The 25,127-nt window shown below is 32.6% G+C and overlaps 1 protein-coding gene across 3 annotated transcripts in view; it reads left to right on the plus strand.

The window, feature by feature from the left end:
• NCAM2 (neural cell adhesion molecule 2) overlaps positions 1-25,127 on the plus strand; it is a 518,783-nt gene that overhangs the window by 378,264 nt on the left and 115,392 nt on the right. For all 3 annotated transcript variants that reach the window (XM_045557836.1, XM_045557845.1, XM_045557826.1), the window contains 2 exons: positions 14,324-14,511; positions 19,355-19,451. In XM_045557836.1, the coding sequence (XP_045413792.1) occupies positions 14,324-14,511; positions 19,355-19,451 (285 nt within the window). The remainder of the gene's footprint in view (positions 1-14,323; positions 14,512-19,354; positions 19,452-25,127) is intronic.

A 25,127-nucleotide genomic window follows, 5' to 3' on the forward strand; every position in this document is an offset into this window, starting at 1 on the left:
CACTAATAATCTTAAGCCTTATAAACTTAAAGAGGTCTTTGGAAAGGATGGAAAGCTACTGAAGGGTTTTGAGTAGGGGTGCAAGCAATGTGCTCTGACCTATGTTTTAGGAGAATAACCCTGGCTGCAGCTTTGAGAATGGATTGAAAGGGGTACAAAAGTGGAAGCAGAGGAAGGAGAACAGTAGGGACACTACTGCAATAATAAATCAAGCGAATTTCATGGTATAGTAGTTTGACATCACTTCAATGTAAATTTATCCTTAGTGAATATCCTTAACAAAAAAGTAATAACATAGTCAACATACAGTAATAAGAATGGATTATATTAAAATCAGAAAATTTATTTATTATTAAATTATGTATATGCATGTCAAATTATTTCAAGAATTTATAAAAATCAACTTGCTGACTGCATTTTTAAAAACATATCAATTCTAGAAGGCCAAAAGCTACATTAATCACAGAAAAATATTGCACTCTTGGGCATAACGTAAAATTGCACTTTGTTTCCTAATCATATAAAGAGAGTAATACTGTCAAAAGAGTAATACTGCTTAGTTTTAAAATATTATCCTGCTTGTTAAAATAGTTAAAATATGTATATTTGCATTTTTCTCTAAGGAATTTCAAACTTGCTTGAACAATCATGAAATATTGATTAGAAAAATCAACATATTTTTAATAAATTGTTTTAAAATCATTAAAGAAGTGGGTTTTCTGTATCTTCCTTTAAGAACCTTCAGTTAAAATGATTCAGTTTAATAGTATTTATTGTATAACACTAGAAAAAGAGTATTATTAGTGCTTCTAAAATATGCAAATGATTGAAGGCACATACAAATATTGTAAAATGTCTAGGGAACCAGAATCTAATTACATAGAATAATTTAGAAAGTGTCATAAAATATCATACAGTTTAATGCACTTATAATTAAATATGTGTCATAGAGAACATTCAAATGAGTGGTAAGAGGAAAAAAACTCTTAAGAAAGTAAAATAACCACAGTATTTTAAATAAGTAGAATCTAAGGACCAAATTATATGTATATATATATTATTTATTTTTTACTTCAGCATATTACGGGGGTACAGATGTTTAGGTTACATATATCGCTTTTGCCCCACCTGAGTCAGAGCTTCAAGCATGTCCATCCCCCAGATAGTGTGCACTGCACCCATTAAGTGTGAATATAACCATCCTCTCCCCACCACCTGCCCAACACCTGATGAATGTTACTGCTATATGTGCACATAAGTGTTGATCAGTTAATACTAATTTGATGGTAAGTACATGTGGTGCTTGTTTATCCATTCTTGTGTTACTTCACTTAGTAGAATGGGCTAAAGCTCTATCCAGGATAATACAATAGGTACTAGATCACCACTGTTTTTTGTGGCTGAGTAGAACTCCATGGCATACATATACCACATTTTCTTAATCCACTCATGTATTTTTGGGCACTTGGATTGTTTCTACATCTTTGCAATTGGTGAATTGTGCTGCTATACACATCCTAGTGAAGATGTCTTTTTTATAGAATGTCTTTTTTTCCTTGGGTAGATGCCCAGTAATGGGATTGCTGGATCAAATGGTAGTTCTACTTGTAGCTCTTTGAGGTATCTCCATATTACTTTCCACAGAGGTTGTACTAGTTTGCAGTCCCATCAGCAGTGGATGAGTGTTCCTATTTCTCTGCATCACGCCAACATTTATTGCTTGGGGACTTTTTGATAAAAGCCATTTTCACTGGAGTTAAGTGATATCTCATTGTGGTTTTTATTTCTATTTCCCTGATGTTTAGAAATGTTGAGCATTTTTTCATATGTTTCTTGGCCATCAGTCTTTTGAAAAGTTTCTGTTCATGTCCTTTGCCCACTTTTTGATAGGGTTGTTTGATTTTTTCTTGCTGATTTTTCTGAGTTTCATATAGATTCTAGTTATCTGCCCTTTATCAGATGTGTAGCCTGTGAAAATTTTCTCCCATTCTGTAGGTTGTCTATTCACTCTTGTGACAGTTTCTTTGGCTGTGCAGAAGCTTTTTAATTTGATCAAGTCCCATTTATTTATTTTTGTTGTTGCTGTGATTGCCTTTGGGGTCTTGTTCATAAATTCTTTCTCTAGGCCAATGTCTATAAGAGTTTTTCCAAAATTTTCTTCTAGAATTCTTGTAGTTTCATGCCTTAAGTTTAAGTGTGTTATCCACCATGAGTTGATTTTTGTGAGAGGTGAGAGGTACGGATCCTGTTTCAGTCTTGTACATGTGGCTATCCAATTGTCCCAGCACCATTTATTATTGAATAAGGATTCTTTTCCCCAGGGTATGTTTTTGTCTGCTTTGTCAAAAATTAGATGGCTATATGAGGATGGTTTTATGTCTGGGTTCTCAGTTATGTTCCATTGTTTGATGAATCTGTATCTATACATCATTAAAACATATATGACTAATTTGACTTAGGATATTTATTCATACAGATGTTTTCATTTTATATTCATAGCTCACCAAGGCTAAAATGTCTTGTCTCTGCTCTAGTAGAGTAGACACGGTAAACATCTTCTGTCCCTAGAATGTAGATGAAGGCTTGATCAGAGCTACTCCTGTCTTCAAAGAATTATTTTTAGCATTCTTGGTGTCCCCAAATACTTCATATTCACAAAGATTTGAAACATTACTTGTTAGAAAATAATTATTTCATGATAGCCCTGTGTTTAGGCAATATTTAATTTTCTTGGGCCTGTTAGAAAGTATTTTAAGATTATAAGTGCAAATATCAATGTAGTCAGTCCAATACCATAAAATATTTTTATATATTTTTGTGCTTTTTTTCTTTTCTATGATTTTTTTTACTACCATAAAATGACTAATTTCTGTACCAAGTGCTTTTGAGTCACAAATGTGACAACAGTTGTCTTATCCACTTTTTCTTACCTGACTGAAATTTATTTTTATGACTGCTTATTTCAGTTATTCGAAGAGATCTTTATTTATATAATACTATTGGATACATAAAAATTCCAGGTCATATCTTAATAAATCAAGATTATAATTGTTTTTGAATATGTCCATTTATTTTAAACATCAAATTCTAAAAAAGTAGGCCTTATTATTTTTCATAAAACAACTTTAACACTGATATATCTATATGCCAAGCATTCTTTTTGGAAAACTCAGAAATTTTTTATGAATGTGACTCATTAAATCTTTGTTATATATGTGAAATTGTGCCTAATAATACATCTGAAATTATGCCTAATAATTTTAAATTCTTTAAAAAATAATGTAGCTCTTTATGAAAAATTTGATTATACAAAGTCACAATAAAGAACAAAATAGCCATTCCCAGTACAGGAATAGTATTTTTATTAGTATTTTATGTATGATTTGAAGAATTAGAGATATCCAAACAAGATAAAAAAAGAATAATATTAGAAAGATGAATAATGCACATTAGTTATCCAACTTCTCTTATGGCCAGTATCATTAAAATAGTCAAGTTAGAGAGAAACCCAGTGCATGCTAGAGAAGTCACATATAGGCATCCCTTAATATAAATTACATTTATGACTCAAAGGTCATAAAATATGCTGAGCTTTATGCATAACTTGGCTGTTCAAATTTAGTACAAAAACTGCACATCCAGTGTTATGGTTAATTGGCAATAAGCACACATCTAATTCTGTATTCCACATAGCCATTAGAATTCCCCTGGTACATGATCTGAATCCATTTAATTGCCATAGCTGATTCTGCATATGACTGAACATACAGTAGAACTAGATCTATGAAATCATTAATTGACTTATCCTCTAAATGTGCCAAAGGATATATTAGTTTTTACTCTCTTGGTAGTTTCCCTTAGTGTAAGTCAAATGAGAAAATTCAAATAACTGAAATAAAGAGTCAAGGTGCTTCAAATATTTTTTCAAAGTGTGCAGTTAATACTTAGTTAATTTAAGGAGCTAACTTCCTTCCAAAATAACATTAAGAGTCTAAGAAAGACTGCATATTACAATAGAAATCACAGTGGATTGGAGTCCAAAATTCTGTGTCTTTAGAAATATCAAACAAATTTGGGTATATTTTCATCTTAACTATGTTTAAGGAACATAGTTAACCTAAATAGAAACAAAGTCATGTTTTAAATGAAGTGATGATATCTAGAATACATATTTATCAGGGTTTTCATTCATCCATTTTACTATTATTTTTTTTCTTTTTTTTTTTTGAGGCAGAGTCTCACTCTGTTGCCCGGGCTAGAGTGCCATGGCATCAGCCTAGCTCACAGCAACCTCAAACTCCTGGGCTCAAGCAATCCTCCTGCCTCAGCCTCCCGAGTAGCTGGGACTACAGGCATGTACCACCATGCCCGCCTAATTTTTTCTATATATATATGTTTTTAGCTGTCCGTATAATTTCTTTTCTATTTTTAGTAGAGACGGGGTCTTGCTCTTGCTCAGGCTGGTCTCGAACTCCTGAGCTCAAACAATCCGCCCGCCTTGGCCTCCCAGAGTGGTAGGATTACAGGCGTGAGCCCCAGTTCCTGGACATTTTACTATTATTTTCTGAGTATCTATTGAGTGTCAAGAATATATTCAGGTGCAAAGCATTGTTCTTGCTTTCATGGAACTTATTAATTAGGGCTATGGAACACACACAACTACAATAAATTGAAATATATCAGAAAGTAATTAGGCAGATGGGACAGCTAGTACAAAGGGCTGAAAGCACAAAAGAGTTAAAGATGATTAATGTTTAAGGAACATAGTTAACCTAAATAGAAACAAAGTCATATAGTCAGGCCTAGCTAGGCCAGGCTATGTAGAGCTTTTTAAATCATCGTAAAAGTTTGGAATTAACACTGTGAATAGTATCTTCTAGAAGGTTTTAAGCAGGATAATAACATTCTCTTAAAGTAGAAACCAGTTGGTAGGTCAGTAAGCCAGCAAGGGAGCTTCTGAAATTGACCAGGTGCCCATTAGTAAATGGATAAGAGAAGTAATGGAGGATATTGAGAGAAGTGAATGGTATTTATATTAATATATATTGTGCATTCATGGTGAGAAATGAATGGCAAAGCTCTTAAAATCAAACTCTGTATTGCACATTAAAATTGCTATTGTCATTATTTTTAGTTCTTAAAATATAATATTAAAGGAAAAATTGAAAATTTTATCCTACAAAATATGATGGCTAGAAGAGAAGAAGGAACTCACTGTAGTATGTAAATGCTTTGGAGAATGTGCAAGCCAGATTTGCTATGCTCCCAATACTGTTTTATAAGGACAATACCTATGATTATTAACAAAATGATTTTAAAAGACTTAAGTTTGTTTTTCATTGATTGTAAATATTTTCCCCAATAATGTTTTTTGGATTTGATTCATAAAATGGATAGTGTACAGTGAATTTGTACAGTGAATTGCCTGATTCTAATATTCATGACCTAGTGGAAATTCAGGTCAAAGATTTTTATATTTCAGTTCCCAGAGCCTGTGTTAGGCTTTGTTATCAGCTCCAGCCCGCTCACGCACAGGCAGAATTCAGGAATCCAGGCCAGGACTCAGCAAGAAATAAGACTTTACTTAGGTCACAGGTACCAACCACAATAAACGAAGTTCAGAAAAAAGATTTCAGAGCCTGAGCAGAAATGACAACAGAAAGTGGAAAGCTTTCATTAAGCAAGCAATCAAGTCAAAAAATCTCACATAGTAGCAGAATGCAGTGATGAGAACTGGCTTTAACTTCAGCTCTAGTTTCAGCAATAATTAGCCAAAAAAAAAAAAGGAGGGGGAAGATTTATCATTTATCACAACACGTGTAACTTGGTACAAAGTCTAAAGGTAGACTTAAAAGTTTCTTTTGTGTCCCCTGGCCCTGAATAAGCTTATCCTAAATGAAACTTTGAGGAAGGCAACAGATTCAGATCCTGGCACTGGTCACTGTTTCTTGCGATGCTGGTAACTTTAATTCAGAGATTCAGTCAAGGTCATGGATATAAGAATTGATTAAATGTTCTTGCTCAGCCTTCTGCCTGTACAGCTGCCATTTAATTAAATCTAAATAATTTCTCTTTAGGGATCATTTCATTGTGATAATAGCTAAGAGAGCACAGTTCCTTGTTTTTTAAAGTCTATAGTCATATTACTCCCTGTTTGCAATCTTCCCCTTCTTACAATCTATGCAGTAATGCATACATTTTTTATTAATTATATAGTCATTAAATAGAGCATTTGGGAGCCTAAAGATAGTCAACAATTTAACCAGCAAGGACGATTACATTATTTTCCCCCACGTAGTCTCTGCTTTTAACGAAATGAACTTACTGAAATAATATTTACCAATGAATTATTTTTATTTTAATTATTATACATATATTTGCATTGTAATGTATGTATGTGTATGTAGTAAACTACACTAGAAGCTTTTAAAAACATGAAATAATTAACATTACCCCGAGAAGTTTATTTAATTCTTACAAAAAACAGACATCACCTTTTAGATGGTCCAATGCCTCTTTATATATAGTGAAGTGATATTCATGTATATTTTTAAAATTTGTCCCAAAGTCATGTTAAAGGACTCCCAGAATTTAAGGAATTTAGAAATCATTTACCTAGAGCAAATTTTTAATTCTTTGAAGAAAAAAGAAAAAGAAAAATATCCCAAACTAATAAACAGAAACTCATGGTCATGTCCTTGCTACTTGGCAGAGTTGGCACTCAAATCCAATGGCAAGGTCAGTGCTCTTTCCAGTACCATACTTTGCTTTTAAGCAGCAACTACAACTTTCTCCATTGTATTTATCCACTATTTCATGTGTCTGTGCACATGTGCTTATCTCCAGATTATTTTTAGATAATTATATATATATTTGCAAGTCACAATGTGATGTTTTGATATACATGTAAAACGTGGAATACCTATGTCAAGCTAATTAACATACCCATCACCTCACATACTTATAATTTTTTTTATGATGAGAACATTTGAAATTTACTCTCAGCAATTTTGAATCATGTAATACATTATTATTAACTATAGTGACCATACTATGCAATGTATCTCAAATTATTTTTCCTCTTTTCTAAAGGAAACTTTATACCCTTTGACCAACATGTCCCCATTTCCCTCCTACCACCATGATCTCTGGTAACCACAAATCTACTCTTTTTCTATGACTTTGATTGTTTTAGATTCCATATGTAAGTTAGACCATGTGATATTTTTCTGTGCTTGGCTTATTTTACTTAACCTAATGCCTCCAGGTTCATCCAAGTTGCCATGAATGACAGAATTTCCTTCTCTTTTTAAAGCTGACTAGTATTCTGTTGTGTATATATACTACATTTTCTGTATCTATTTATCTACTGATGTGCCCTTAGTTTGAATCCGTTTGACTACTGTGAATGATGGTACAATATACTTATTATATCGAAGGTAAAAGTTCTTGGTAATTTCTTAATCACATGAGGGCTAGAGTGTAATTTTGAAATTCACCTTTGAAATTCAAACATGGTCTATAAGCAATAAGCAAATACATTTTCAACACTTTTAAACATTTCTTATTAATTCAAAATGGAAGGTATTTTAAAGTTCCCAAACTGGAATCTAGAGGATTGTCTTTGACTTTCTTATATTGAAACAATTGGTTAACTTATCTGTTAGTTCATAATTTTAAATAAACTTGTAGATTGTCATTTAACTGTAATATATATTTCAAATGTGCAAAATTCACAGGAAAAAAATCCAACAATTTTTATCAGTGATATATTTGCTTCAGATCTACCTCTGTCATCCTCTCCTTAAGAAAGGGAAACAGGTTTTCCTTTTAATCACTCATCTTGGGACTACCTTCCTTTGTCAAAGAGAAATGATTCTTAAACTTGTTAAAATTTTAAGGAAGACTTTATTTAAGACCACTGCAATAGTGGTCAAGACTGTTGGAAAAGGGGAGAGATTGAATTTAACTTCAAGTACAAGTACAAGCGGGGATTTATAGCCAAAAATTAGAGTGAAAGGGTCAGTGGACTTCTAAAAATTACTAAAAGGAACTTGATACACTGCAAAGTTGGTGGCATTCTTGCTAAACTGGCCTAATGGGTCCTTGCTAATGGCAGGCCAAAGACTTAGACCACAATGTTGGGGAATGAAGAACTTGGTCATATATGAAGGGAGATCAGAAATTGAGGTGAGGGAATTCTTACTAAACTAATTTAACAGGATTCCTTGCCAATGGCAAGCCATGGACAGGGCCAAGGCCACGGCCTAACTGATAAGTGGGCTTAGAGGATCCTGACTAAAATTTGGTCAAGGAAGGAGTCTCTGTCCCTTTCCTGGTTTTCACTGGCACCAGGGGCTTTCTGAAGGACTCTCTCTCCCTCCACACCCAGTGAATGATATATTTCCATCTTGTCACTGCTCAGATTTCTCTGATTTTTCTTTTCTACTTTATTCAGATAAAAATTTGTTCTTCTAATAAAGTTATTTCTGTTTCTTGTAATCAGTATTAGAATTGTAATTAGAATAATATATTAATTTGGACTTTAATAGGATTTGGGGAAACACAAGAAATGTTTCCATAATGCTTTATTTCATGTAATTAGGAATTAATTTTCTCTATGCATAGAATATGGGGCACAAATTCTAGGCAAAAAATAAGCAAATACATTTTCAACACTTTTGAACATTTTGTATTAATTCAAAATGGAAGGTATTTTAAAATTCCCAAACTGGAATGTACAGGATTGTCTTTGACTTTCTTTTATTTCTTTATTTCAGCATATTACAGGGGTACAGATGTTTTACATATATTGCCTTTACCCCACCCGAGTCAGAGCTTCAAGCATGTCCATTGAAACAATTGATTAACTTATCTGTTAGTTCACAATTTTAAATAAACTTGTAGCTTATTATTTAACTCTAATATTTCAAATGTGCAAAATTTATAGAAAATAATAATATTAATAACTTCATGGTGAAAATTTTCATATATATCTGATGTATATGTAAGATATATATGTCAGCAATTGCTGATATTTCTAGATTGGCTTATGTTATATTCTTCTTTTCTCCTCCTTTTCTGTTTTTGTTTTAAAAACCAAAGTATATTTCCTCTGTACATTTGAAGCCTTTCATAATGTAAAAGCTCTTTCTATTTTCTGAAAATTACAAAGTTTGGTATACCAACATGAAATATTGCTACATTTTTTAGCCTCTTCACATGTTGTCGTGCCAGAGTCGCATCCTCCATCCCATATTGGCCCAATACCAATTCTTTAATTTCATTAATACGCTAATATTGTGTCAGTGAATATTGCTGCCTTGGTACTGTTTTGATATTTACAAAGAATATGCTGTACAGAAATTGAGTTCCTGTTTTATTGTAGACAAGAATTATCAATATATTCTTGCCTCATACCACAGATATGTGTTTTTAATGTGGCTTTTAGTATAGCATGTATTGCCTGTAGCACATATTACATTCAACGTCAGTAATTCTGAATTGAATTCCCACTGAGATCACCAAGCAAGCAATTAGTGGCAATTGCTTTCTTTTATAGAAAAACCAAATCTTACCATAAGTTTATAGTTAAATTATAATAATATAATATACATACAGATATACATTGTGGACAGAGTATGACTGTGAGTCAGCTGTTAACAGTTCCATTAGCATGTATGATTTTCATATCGGGCTATATTTCTTTTTAATTATATTATCTATAAACCTTTCTATAAAACAGCATAATGCTAAGGAAATTACGTTTTATATATGTAACAGTAATATGTTGTCTGTATATATATAAGCTTAGCTTTTTGTTGAGCCTAAGAAATACTGATCTATAGAAATGCCCCCTGTATTTATAGAGACAGATATGATTTCAGAAGTCAAGCAAGGCTTTGCCCTAAAGGAAAATGTAAACATCTTAGTTCACATATCAAAAGCTGCCTCGCCTCAGGAAGGCATCTCAATGGTCAGTAGCAGCTGCTTTCCAAGGCAACACTGCAATCTGGGTCCATGGCTCTCACTTGTTTTGAAAAACAAAGCAGGTGTTGCCTAGAGCCACCGGATGCCAGAGCTGATCAACAAAGACAGGCCGCAGGAGATGAGAGCTGATCAAATAGATATGCTAAGCACTGATCAAACAGTTGTGCTGCTGCCCAAGCCGGGCCCAGACGGAACCATGTGGTTAAAGTAATTAGCATAAGGCACAGCTCATGTTGACTTCTAAAATCTCTGTTCTAATACACGATTACCAGAGCCATGATGTCTCTGTTTTTGCTAAAGTAATAGCCTTATCATAAAACTTAGAAGTTTGCCCTAAGAAGATTTTATAACTCATTGTTCACCTAGATAGAGTAAGTTAAAGGATCTGTAGTAGCCTTTTAGAAGACTTTGACCCTAAACCAAACTACCTATTATTATGTAAATCTCATTACCCTTGGCAACCAAGAGTCTGTATCTGCCCTATAAAGTACCTGTGTAAAACTTCAGTCTGGGTTGATTTCCGCAGGAAGAGATGTAAACCATCTGGGCACCCTCCTTGTCTATCTTCATAAATCTTTACTTTATAAACTATATCTTTGGCTCTGCGTATTATCTTTTATTTCTGTTTCCTACTGTTTTTTCATCCTTTGCGACAACCCCTGCCTGAGGGACCTGTAACCCTTTGCAGGGAGCATAGCTAACTCCCCACAGCTTTTGACTATGAATGTCAAGAAGCTTGGCTTCTCGTATAGTTATTCCTTGAAGTAGTTATGCGTTCTTAGATTCTTTACTTCTCTCACTTGAAGATTTTGGTTTTTGTTTTTTCCCTTGGACATATCTTCTTTTCAATTTAGTTGAACTGCTGAATTAAATTTAACTTATTATTTAACTTTCAGTCAATTTGAGGTGCAGTTTTTGAGTTTTGAAAACACTATGTAAGATATCAAATAAATAATTATGACTGAGACACATTCTCACCCACAAATGCAGAACCTTTGGGGGAGAAATAAGTCAATTCTTCCAGTGTCTGGTGACCGTTATGACAGAGAATATGCTGTGGGTGCAGGAAGTAGGGAGATTCACCTGGAATTGAAGGGTGTGGAGAGGCCGTGTTTAGGAAGTGTGGAGCTTAGTTTTGAAGGCAGCTTGTTGAAAGCACATGTGAAGTTGACAAAAAAAAGTAAAACATAGGCAAATATGCCTGTGTAATATTTAGTACACCTAAGTACAAAGATGTACCACCATTTTATTGGGTAAATACTCTTTTGCACGGCATTAAGTTGTTCTGAATTTTTATTATTAAAATACTAATGCATTAAAAGTTCCTTACAGAAACCTTTATAATACTTCTAATTATTTTCTCCAGAAAGATACCTAAAACTGGATTGGATTGCAGAATCAAGATTACAAAGCTTTTTAAGGCCTTTTATCTTCTTGAGAAATCATTCCAATTATATTCTACTCAATAATGTATGATAGGGTTCACATTACCAAAATGTTGCTAGCATTGAATATTATAATTTTATTTCTGGGTTTGATTGGGAATATAATGGATGTTGGTTAAAATAGCCCTAGATTCAAGTCCCAGCCTTTAAAATTAGTAAATTAGTTACTAGAATGAGCTTGACATCTCTAACTCCGGATTCGGATTCTTTATTGATAAAATATGGATTATACCTTCCTTATGAGTTTATTAAAAATATCAAATAGAATAAGGTATATAAATTTATTGTCATATAGAAAGAAGTCAATAAACATTTCAGCTTTATGTGAGATTGGCATTAAAAAGGTATGTTAAAAAATGAGACAGGGATTTTTTAAATTATTGCTTCCACATTTCCACTATAGATTATAATTTTATACTACGTATCTGATATATAATTAGTAGCTATAACAAAATTTTACGTAGATTATTTTATGCTACTATGAATAATAAAATGTTTAAAATTTAGACAATGGAAATTGATAATTTATGATGGGAAAGTAAGTTTAAGTAGTTAATATGACTAACATCAATAATCAGTGTAAATACCAGCGACATAATTGTTGTACAAATACAACTTAATTGAAAATTACATTTTTATGTAAAAATAAAAAACAATCCTCTGAAATAATCATATAATCAGGAAATTAAGGCTCAAAGAGGTTACAATATTTGGGATTTTTGTCTAGGTCCTATTTCTGGAATAGAGCAAGAGTAAAAGCAATATGTAATCTTCACAATTAGGTTTATTCAATAAAATGATATAATATATTGTCTGTTTTCTCTCTGCTATTATTAGAGAGTTCTGGTGTAGAGACCTGAAACTTGGCATGGAATCATAGGAATAGGGACTGGTTAATATTCAAATTAATTATTTTTCATTAATTTAGAACAACCCTGGTTTAATAAAAATTAGAAATGTGGATACTTCAGAAAAAAATTGGTTTTAGTTGTGATGTTGACATTTCAGTTTAGATTTCATACCTGCTTCTCAAAATGTTTTATAGAAGAAGCCAGGTGCAGTGGGCTCACACCTGTAATCCCACTACTTTGGGAGGCAGAGGAAGGAGGATGTCTTCAGGCCAGGGATTTGAGACCACCCTGGAAAACACAGCAAGAACCTGTCTCTAGGAAAATAAAAAAATTAGCCAGGTGTGGTGGCACATGCCAGCTACTTGGTAGGAGGATCACTTGAGCCCAGGGGTTTTAGGTTACAGTAAGCTATGATTGTGCCACTGTACTTGAGCCTAGGTGAGAGAGTCACACCTTATTTTTTTATATACATATATACACACACACACACATATACATACATACGCATATATACTCACACACATATTTAACAGAAGAAATTATTGTGCCTATATATGCATACATACATATATATATATACACAAATATATATTTAATAGAAAAAAATTATTATGCCTAAACTAGATTTTAAAGACATAAGAACCATTGATTTAATTAGGTTTTATACTAAACTCTTACTTTATAATGTAGTTTCTTCCAGAAACAGTTTCTAGAAATGTAGACAGCAATTAATTTAATTGATAGAAATTTTTGTCAGATTAAGAGAAAATTAAACTCTGACTTTTGTTTCATATTTTAATAATTGGCTAGCTATGAATGTTTGTGTACTGACATTAAAATTATGTTAATAAATATTCAAATGGCATACTTGCATGAGTTCTGATGCCACATATTAAATACAGGCAGTTCCTGAATTATGGAAATCCAACTTCATGCTTATGAACAGGTATCCAAGGCTCCACATAAGATCATTTATAATTAAATAATTAAATTAATAATTCGGGGCCTAGTTCTTTCCGTGCACATAAACAAACTCACGTGGCATAAGCAGTTGGTTGGCACAGCGTCTTTATGCTGGTGGCCTGTCTCATTATTTATACCGTTGCTTAGGCAAAGCATCACTTTTGTCTTAACTTTTTCATTCAATTTTGTGAGTTTGTGTTGACTCTTCTGACCTTGCCTCCAAGGTGAAAGTCCCCTGCAAGTCCAGGTGAGCCTGCAGTAAAGAGAAAGGTGATTAGGATGGAAATGAAAGTACAAATAATTAAGCATTCAGAGAAAGGCCAGATGCCATCATTCACTGGGAAAGCATTAGGCTTCAGTCATTCCACTCGGAACAGTTATAAAGGATAAAGTGAGAATTATGGAACATGTGAAAGGCAGTGCTCCATTGAAAGCATCAATTATTACTAAGCAGAGTAGTGGATGAATTATTGAAATGGAAAGATTATTGATTTGGGTAGAACATCAAAATAAGCGTAACATTCCTATTAGCCTAGGATTGATGCAACATTAGATGAGTGTTAACATTTAATATTCTTTTTTGAAAGTACTCCTATCTCCCATTTAAACTTTATTTTTTTTAATTTTTTGATTATTATGTGTACACAATAATTGTATATCTTTATAGGATACATGTGATGTTTTGATACAGACATAAAATGTGAATTTGTGAGTTTATATTGTTTGCTTGAATTGAAAGAACACAATAGTTTCTGTTACTTATTATTACAGTACAGGATATTATTATTACAGTATTACAGTGTATTATTATTACCGCATATGAGTCTTTATAGTATTATTATTATTACCATATATGGGCTGATCATCAGGGATCTGAGTTATATACAGATTCGACCTAAAGATGTTCTCAGGACTATATCTCATCTGTAACTCAGGGACTTACCTGTATGTGAAATTATAATGGTTTGGCTTATTTTTATTGTCAGATAAAAATTACTGATATTTATGCTAATTTAAATTAAATGATTATTTAACTTTAAAAACTTATATAAATGTTTATTATATTTTTTATAGATGCTCCGAAGTTTATATCAAACCAAACGATTTATTACTCTTGGGAAGGAAATCCTATCAATATAAGTTGTGATGTGAAATCAAATCCACCAGCATCAATCCACTGGAGAAAAGAAAAATTAGTCTTACCGGCTAAAAACACCACCAATTTAAAGACATATAGTATAGGAAAAAAGATGATATTAGAGGTAAGTATGCATGTATACATCAATAAATTGTATTATTTTAGCAATTATCTACTATTTTAGATATATTTAAATATCTTCATACACAAATATATATTGAAATCCTAGTATATATATTTAATGTTTATTTACTTAAAGGTCAATTGGATTATGACCCATTCATGACTAATATCTCAGTATTTACTTATATAGAAATGTGCGTATTTAGCCAAAACCATTATTTTTCTTGAATTTACTTTTAGAAAGAAAAACAATTATATCAGGAAAAATATAGGGAAAAGATATTAATAGTTTGGCAGTTATTGAGCACCAGTAATTCAACTTCAGTGTTGATGCTTTCATTGAGTCTGTGGATTGTAACTTTGTTATCTTCAGACTGGCATGTATAAATGCTATCTGCTGGCTACATATTTACAATTCTGCTGCGTGCAAGTTCCTAAATAAACCAAATTTACTTGTTCAGTGCCTCATTTTATTTTATTTTTTAAATTAAGATTGTATGTAATTGTTTTTGTACTGCCAAGTGACTGGCCTGTAAATACTGTTAGAATAAAATGCCTTTATTTATTAATTGCAGATTGTGTGTTTATCAATTTCAAAAGTTTATACAAATTTATGGAAATGACCATCAGTCTTTCTAACTTACGATGCTGGTAGAATAACTGGTAATCAGCACTGCCTTATTTAGCTAAAAACTCGTATATTTTTAGTCACTAATTTCAGTTTACATAAACTAAAAGAAATGCACGTTTTAGAATAACATCCAATGCTTATACTTCATGGATTTAGGCTGTCCTCAGTGATGACAATTAGACTTAGAGAAAGGTTTGTATAATAGAAGGATTTAGCCATCACATCTCCACATGTTTGGATAACTGGCTATTTGTTAATTAAGCCACTTTGTCTAAATCTATTTCGATTTAAGTAAGTTTCTTTGAAATTGTATTAGAACTAGCTACTGGTGAATTGACAGGGATGCCAATTTCACCAAAAAAACTGGGCAGCTTTAAACTAAATTTTAGGATTTATCTTAGTTTAAAAACTGAACTTAGATTTAACTTCAGTTGGGTTACCGTATTAGTCTCCTTGGCTGCCATAATATAATACCACAGACTAGATTGCTTAAATCACAAAAATGTATTTTCTCAGTTCTGGAGGCTAGAAGTCCAAGATCAAGGTGCCCATGGGGTTGGTTTCTGGAGAGGATTCTCTTTAACTTGTGGATGGCCACCTTCCTACTGTGTTCTCACATGCCCTTTTCTGTGGGGGAGAGAGAGAGAGAGAGAGAAAGAGAGAGAGTTAGTTCTGGTGTGTTTTCCTTTTCTTATAAGGACACCCGGCCTACTGGTTTAGGCCTCAGCCTTATGACCTCATTTATGCTTAATTACCTCCTTAAAGATCCTGTCTCCAAATACATTCACATTGAGTGGTATAGTTTCAATATATCATATTGGCAGGGGTGAGGGCTGGACATAGTTCAGCCTGAAACAGGTAAACTTAGGTTTAAATTATGGACTAATATCTGCTTTACTTCATCTTGACATTTTTTTAGTTTTGGGGCAACTCATAATTCTTCATAGTTAATGTCAAGGTACATTTTATACACATAACCTTTGTATATTTTCATTACACAAATATTTCATGCTATTTAAACTTCTGCTTAAATGGCATTCCTTTGCACTCCAAAGTGAAAAATAAACAATTTTTGTTTACTTTGCACATAGCTAAATGATCTATTGGTTAAAGTTTTGACTTTGAACATACATGTTTTATGTGCATACCATTTTTCACAAATTAAATTTAAATCCTGAATAAAGAATAAACATACCCTGAGGTTATAACACAACTTATCAATATGGAAAAAATTAAGATCAGGAAGTTTCTAATAGGGTTGTTGAAATAATATTATGTTTTGGATTATCTGTATCATTGTTTCTTGTTTTAACTGTTAACTGTTAAATCTATTATTTTCTTACCATGGAACATGTAGAAAGAAGAAATCAATTTTTTCAAGTTTAAGAAAAACACTAGCAAGTTTCTTTATTAACGTTGTACTCTCAGCCTATATTTAGATGTTCACAACTATATTTGTTGATCCATTATATTCTGTGAAAGCTTAAAATCATAAAATAAATTTATTTTCATTGGATTATATTTTATCAAAGCTTAGAATCATAAAATAAATTAAATTTATTTTCATTGGATAGAGGCGTACCTTGGGGATATTGAAAGTTCTATTCCAGACTACTTCAAATAAAGCAAGTAATGCAATAAAGCATGTCACAACTTTTTGTTGTTTTCTAGTGCTTATAAAAGTTTTATTTACACTATACCATAGCCTACTAAGAATGCAGTAGCATTATATCTAAAAAAAGCAATGTATACTCCTTAACTAAAAACTACTTTATATTTGGTGGCTTCTACCTGTAATTTCAGCAGTTTGGGTTGTTGGGATGTTGAGAGAATTGCTTAAGGCCAAGAGTTCGAAACTAGCCTGGGCAACATAGTGAGACCCCCCCATCTCCAAAACAAAACAAAACAAAACAAACAAAACAAAACAAAACTTTATTACTAAAAAATACTAACAATCATGTGAGCCTTCAGCAAGTTATAACTTTGTTGCTGGTGGAGGGTCTTGCCTTGATGTGGATGGCTGCTGACTGACCACGATGATGGTAGTTGACAGTTGGATTGGCTGTGGCAATTTTTTACAATAAGACAGAAATGAAGTCTGCTGTACAAATTAACACTTTTTATCCCACAAAATATTTCCTTGTCATATATAATGCTGTTTAATAGCATTTCATGCACAATAGAACTTCTTTCAAGCAGAGCCAATCCTCTGAGGCCATGCCACTGCTTTATCAACTAAGTTTATGTTATATTCTAAATCTCTTGTTGTCATTTTAACGTTGTTCATAGCATCTTGATCCGGAGCAGATTCCTTCTCAAGAAACCACTTTGTTTGCTCATCCATAGGAAGAAACTCCTCATTTTTTAAAGTTGTATCATGAGATGGAAGCAATTCTTTCACATATTCAGACTCCACTTTTAATTCCAGTTCTCCCAACTTTTTCCCCACATATGCAGTTACTACCTCTACTGAAGTCTTGAACCCCTATGGTCATCCATGAGGGGTAGAACCAACTTTTTCCAAACTCATGATAATGGTGATATTTTGACCATTTTGGAGAGATCTCATCTCTCCAAAAAAAAAAAACACACACACACACATACAATTGGCCAGGCATGGTAGCACATGTCTGTAGTCCCAGCTACTTGGGAGGCTGAGGTAGGAGGATCACTTGGACCCAGAAGTTTGAGGTTGCAGTTAGCTATGATGATGCTACTGCACTCCAGCTTGGGTAACAAAAAAAAAAAAAAAGAAAGAAAGAAAGAAAGAGAGAGAGAAAGAAAGAATGAAAGAAAGAAAGAAAAGAAAAGAAAAGAATTGAGCCTTTTGAAATTGTTCCAAGGAAAATGGCTATATTTAAATTATTAATCTTAAGGAGTCGTGCAATAGTCACAGTTCTTTCTTGTGGCTATCCTGTCTCTATATTGTATTGATTGAGTAAACATATTCTTCCTCATTGAATATACAAATAACTTTTGCATATTCCTCTAGAATAAGATATATTATTGTTAAATCTTTCTCATTAGTAACATTATTTTAGAGCTAAATTAGCCTTGTTTATTAAAAGCTGCACATATAATAAATGTTAATATTTTAATCACTTATAAGTACTTACGTAAGAGCTGTTAAAACTTCTAAATTTTAATTGTATGATTTTTTCCTAAATGGACAGCTGACTAGAAAATGAATGACACAGCTTTTTTGTGCTCTTTCAGAATTATCATCTTCAATGGACCTCAAAATTGCACTTTTAGTTAATAGCCTCCCATTACCACAAAATCATTTTTCCTTCTTTTGGAATAGAGTTGAAATTAACAGCAACTCTTGTTGTAAGCATATTCTCTCTTAATAATAGTTACTGGGATTGAAAATTATATCTGTTACTATCATCAAATCTCTTTTCTAAATTGATACTTCGGAATTTCTGGACATTAGAATTGCTAGGTTGGTCCCAATGTTCACAAGTAGAATCCCCGAAGGTTAACTTAATTATGGATTTCAAATGTGTAAGGCTTGAGGGAAGTTATTTTCCACCTAAACTGAAAGAGAATGATAGGAATTGAGTGGAAATTGAGGCAAGATACTGTTATTAGATGTCAAGAAAAAGTACCTGTCTACAGGGATTGTTGCGCAAGGGTAATATTTTTTTGCAGAATACCTTCCTGGAAAGATTTTGCTTTTAATAATTTCTCATCCTTCATTAGTATTTTATGTTCAGTAAACTCAAGAAAGGGAGAAAACTTCAAATATTTTGAGCCTTTCTTAAACTTTAAATCAGCCTGGTCTGAAGCGAAAAGAGAGAAAACAGAGTTAACAATGTTTTTGGAACAATCCTCTATTTTTCAAGTTTACACCTGCATCGATTGCTATACATTATTTTCAAGCTGTGTACTACTTTTTGAGCTTTATATATAGGAGGATATAATGGTTTTGCTATTCAATAGATACATCAAAATGGTGGCATTTGTCCACTTAATTAATAAATACACTATGATTCATTTAGTCCTATGGATAGTATCAGTTTATAGATACATCTTAAAAGGATTTATGTTATTTAATAATGCTTAAATGAAAAAGAAAATAAAACAGTTATGGCAAGGAGTTGTGTGGTAAATAATTGAATATGTGTGCAACTGGTAGGCACATTATGGTTTATTTTAAAACTTCTGTGATGCTTTAGAATTATAACTTTTACTATTATGATTATTTTAGATTGCACCTACATCTGACAATGACTTCGGACGATATAATTGCACAGCCACTAACCGCATAGGAACAAGATTTCAAGAATATATCCTTGCTTTGGCTGGTAAGTGTAGAAAAATATTTTTTGAGATCTCATAAAATATTTCTGTAAGCAAATAAAATTTTAAATTGGTAATATTGTATCATTTATTTTTAAATGTTAACAAATAATGTTTTTTTGCATTTTTATGAGTCATGATCCAGGTTATTATTTGAAAGAATGAATCAGTGCTTAAAAAACTGGAACAGTTGTATCTGACATATAGTGAGGACTTAGAATGTGTTTACTGATCAAGACTGATTTTAAACCCTGATTCCTTTGGCTTGAAAATGTTTCATTTCATTCAAATAAAAACATTGTATAATTCTGCTTTAAAGTTTAAAGATGTAGAAATAACATGTAAAGCAAAAAAAAAAAGTCATTTTAACCAGAAATCCAGCCATATACTTAGTTTTATATATGTATATGTATGAAATTTGCCATTATGTTATACAAGACTGATTAGAATCTGAAAATACTCTTTTAAAAATAGTTTGTGTAGCTCAGATGGAAAAATGTGATTAACAGTCTTTTAGGTCTAGGTAAGGAAATATCAGAAAATTACTGAATGCTATGTTTTAATAGAATAAACAGCTTCTGTAAATAAATTTTAAAATATTTGTAATAGAGATCTTATATGTAAGTGTAATTTCCTATTAAGTTATGAAAGAGGTTCATTTTATTGTTATATAAATATATTTTCAAATGTAATGTCATCAGTTGTAAAGGCCACAAGGGGAAATTGTTTTTATTAAGCTCATAACACTCAAATTATTATATAAATTAGAAAACCTGTTCTTCAATTCAAGTTTTACTACACTGAGAAAGAAGGGAGACAAGGTAGTGTGTGGAAGGAATTGAGGCTAGAAGGCAGAGAGAAAAATTCAAGGTAAGAGAGAGCTAAGACAGGAGGGAAAAGAGGAAGAAAGGTATGAAAGAAGGAAGAAACTAAACTAATATTTATTGTCTACCATGAAGCCATTAGGAATTTATGTATTTATGTATTTATTTATTTATTTTTGAGACAGAGTTTCGCTTTGTTGCCGGGGCTAGAGTGCCGTGGCGTCAGCCTAGCTCACAGCAACCTCAAACTCCTGGACTCAAGCAATCCCCCTGCCTCAGCCTCCCAAGTAGCTGGGACTACAGGCATGCGCCACCATGCCTGGCTAACTTTATCTATATGTACTTTTAGTTGTCCATATAATTTCTTTCTATTTTTAGTAGAGACGGGGTCTCCTTCTTGCTCAGGCTGGTCTCGAACTCCTGAGCTCAAACAATCAGCCCGCCTCAGCCTCCCAGAGTGCTAGGATTACAAGGAATTTATTTTTAATGGAAATCATAGTAAGTAGGCTTTTCACATTTAGAAATATCAAGAAACAATTTTATAAGCAAATTAAATTCTAGGAAAATGAAATGTACTAAGATACATCAAGATTCATTAGTAATAAATTGAAGTATCAACTGTATTGATAAGAAGCACTCACTAATAAAGTTAATTTTGAGCCTTAGAAAATTAGGTAAACTTCCTTGTAATTTGTGTGAAATTTTTATAAATAACTAGATATGTGATCAATATATGTGTATGTAATTGTATTATTATTGTACCCTTATATATTGCCATTTTATAAATGATATAGTTTTCTATTAGGTTCAACTTGATAAATTACCAGAATTTATTTAGGATTTGAGAGTTTTAACTCTTGGGAAAATGTATGAAAAATGAAAAAATTATATTGATGAAATTTAAGTAATCCCATTAAATTTACAGAAATATTTGTTTATGTACTTTCAAATATCACAATATTTACTGTGTGTCACATTTTTCTTTGGAAAATATATTTGATGACTACCTTTCTAAGGAAGATATTAAATTAGTGCATTTCCCTCTGCCTAACTATAATATAAATTGAAATTATTCCTTTTAAATAAGAGAATGTTTTGGAATTTTTTTTTGAATACTGCAATTCCTCAATAGCCCAAGTTTGTACAATTCTGGGATAAAAATTTGTTTCAAGAAAAGCTGTTCTCAATTCAAATTATAAGGAAGATATGAAAATGAATTAGACACTGACCATTAGATGGGAAACATATATTTAAACATCAACATTTATAAGTATGATTTCCTTGATAAGAACCTTTAATACTAATATTTCATAGAAAATTTAATTTTTCCTGAAGAATCCAAACATTAAGCATGTAATGTGATTTTAAATGAAATGTAATAAAATTATATAGAAATTTAAATATTTGCAAATATTTGTAAATATCACAGTTTAATATTTCATTGGCCTATTTGACCTAGTAAAAGGTCAAGATCATTTGGCATAGGGTGTTTTACACTGTAACAGATTACTTCCAAAGGGCAAAACATTAAGAGCCAAAATTTAGCATAAAATGTTGTTATATATTCAATGAAAAATATAAAACAGATTTACCTATTGTATTTTATTTCAAAAATATTTTTTCCCTTGTTCCTTTTTTTCTGCCTTCCTTCCTTCATTCTTTACTTGCATTTTCTCTTTTCAATAATTTAGTTCTACTAAATTGGACAAGGTAGGCATCTCTGTGGGGGTGGAGTGGAGCAGGACAGCAGACTGGCTTTGGGTGTCAGAACCTAAGCGGAGTGAATGGAGTGGAGGGATACCTCAGGGATCCAGTGGGGGGTGCTGGGAACCAGACAGGGTAAAAAGGGTGTCCATGTGCCAAGAACGAAACAGCAGCCCAGAGAGGAATATTCGAGTCTGATCAGGGTAGGGCAGGGTCCACGTAAGCTGGGTAGGTGTGGAAGAGAGTTTAGAGTGATGGAAGATTGATTTTTCCAATGACATTGATAAAATTGGCACATATAGGGAGTATTATCAAAGTTGTCTCACTATTGGAGAAGAGAGTTACAGTTAGGGAAAAGTCAAAGAATAAGATGATCATGTACTAATGTTTTGGTATTTGGTGGGATTGGTATGAACTCTGTTTTTAATTTTTGTAGGTGGATAGAGGAAGGAGAAAAGATGTAAAGGAGTGTATATGTGTATGTGTGTGCATTTGTATGTGTCTGACTGTGAGTGGCCATTTCTACAGGGAACTTTTTTGGAATGCCACTTAGAAAACAATTGCTGAGCTAGCTCTATTGATTGAGAAGACATGGGATTTACAACACTCCAGTAGCAATGAGCACACCTAGAAGCCAGATCTTGGTTTCCAAATATCATTCTTGACTGAGTGTAACTGGGGCCCCTTGCAGAAATGGCTGATTCCAGAACTGGGACAGAGAAAGTATAAAATAACCTTATAACAACTTGTGGTGTCAGAAATTAATGAAGTTAAAAAAAATAAAAAGATGAGAACATGTCAAAAAAATCCATAGCCAATGTTAACAAACAACAAAGCATACATTAATTCAGCCAAAGAGCAACAATGGTTGCTAAGGTAGGTGCATGAAAGTTAGATGAGGAAATAATAAATAGAAATAGGCTTAATGTATTTATCCTCAGATTACTAATTAATTATAAAAGGAATATATTAGGTTATTAAGTATAAAATGTCCAGTTTCCTTAAGTACTGTTTGACAGTTGATATCTCTGGCGTTTCGTTTTGACACTTCTTGTTTTATTTTTATTGTGAAGGTAAATCCTCATTCTTTCAAATACATAGTTTGGCTTGTGATTATGTTTCAAATTTTTTTAGAGCAATTTTTATGAAACCATGGATAAGTCAAAAATTTGTGTTATTTTCGAATGAGTTCCATCGTGGAACCAATGGAGCACAGACAGCTCGAAATATCAACAAAATATTTGGGAAAGATGTGGCTAATGAATGCACAGTATGTGGATGGTTTGGGAGGTTTATTCTGATGATTTTAATCTTGAAAATGAGCCACATAGGCAACCTGAGATCAAGGTGGATAATGAGCTGAAAGCTGTAGTAGAAGTGAGTCCATCTTAACCTACATATGAATTAGCAGCAATGTTTGATGTTACTATCCCAACACTATTGGACAATTTCAAACCAATGGCCAAGGTAAAGAAGCTGGATACATAGGTTCCACATTAATTAAACGAGCATCAGAAGAGAAATCATCCCAAAGCTTGCCTTTCTTTGCTGTCACGATATAAAGGTGAACCATTTCTACAACATGTGGTTACATGTGATAAAAAATAGATTCTTTTTGACAATCACGAGCATTTGACACAATAGCTGGATGAAGATGAAGTGCCGAAACACAGTCCAAAACCAAATATTTATCCAAAAAAAGCTAATGGTATCTGGTGGTCCAGTGCTGGTATTATCCACTACAGTTTCATGAAACCTCGACAGTTAATTACAGTGGATGTGTACCTCAACCAGTTGGACAAAATGATGAAGATGCTTGTGATTAAGCAGCCGAGACTGGTCAATAGAGACAGGTCAATCCTCTTGCAAGACAACACTCTACCACATGTAGCACAAACAATGCAGCTCAAACTACAACAGCTGGACTTAGAAACTGTCTGTTGTTCACTGCATTCACCAGACCTTGCACCAACTGATTACCACTTCTTGCAGGCTTTTGACCACTTCTTGCAAAGAAAAATATTCAGTTCTGAACAAGCTGTGGAAAATGGCTTTTGCAATTTCATCACTACTTGCTCTCCAGGATTTTTCGTTGCTGGCATAAACAAGCTACCGTTAAGATGTCAAAACTGTGTTGATACTTAGGCGCATACTTGTATTAATTGTACTGCTTCTTGTCTGAGGTACAATAAACTACACTTTTGATTCAGAATTGGAAATTTCATATTTAATGACCTAATAATAACTTTACAGTTGATAACCCTAATATTAATAGATACTACATTAAGCAGGTGATAAAAGTTACATCGCTAGTAATAAGAAAATTAAACTTGAGTACTACCAGAGTCCATGAGAAGAACACGGAATGACTACTATGGTAATTCTGCTAAAATGAATGATCAGAATCTAGTATGAGAAAACATACAGCAAATCCAAACTGAGGAGCCATCTACAAAATAACTTCAAAGTGTCAAAGCCATGGAAACCAAGGGATGGTTAAGGAAATTCCCCAGACTAAAGTGTAGTAGAGACATGACAAATATATTCCATGCATGGTTCTGAGCTGCATCCTCTTGCTATAAAAGACATTATTAAAATGATAGGTAAACTGTGATAGTGGTCTGTAGATCATCAATGTAAATGTTTTACAGAGCTTATGTAAGACCATGTTTTGTCTGTAGCAAATACACACTACATTTGCCATGACAACTTAAATGACTTAGATAAAATGTTTCTGATACAAAAATACCTGTGTGTACTGTTTTCGCAAATTTTCTATAAAAATGAAACAATTTCAAAAGAAAAAGAAATACTAAAAAGTGAAGAAAACTAAGGCCAATAAACAAATATGCGTAAGATAGAGAAGCTTTAGAAAAGTGAAATGACTCAAGAAAATAAGTAGCATTTTTGATAATAATCATGCACATCTTTTCTGTGTGCATATGTGGCATGATATGTGACCCCATAAATTAAAAATTGTTTTAATGGATTAAAATGTTTTTATGGATTAAAAATGTTTAAAATAGCATATTGCATATTATTAAATACATAATAATTTATTCACAGATAACTAGCATTCTCTAATATGCAGTTATACAATTTTTCCCTAAAATATAGCAACCTTTTAGAAATAACTTTCAAATATCTTAGTAA

The sequence above is a fragment of the Lemur catta genome, chromosome 1 (assembly GCF_020740605.2).
Source record: "Lemur catta isolate mLemCat1 chromosome 1, mLemCat1.pri, whole genome shotgun sequence".
NCBI classification, from domain to species: Eukaryota; Metazoa; Chordata; class Mammalia; order Primates; family Lemuridae; genus Lemur; species Lemur catta.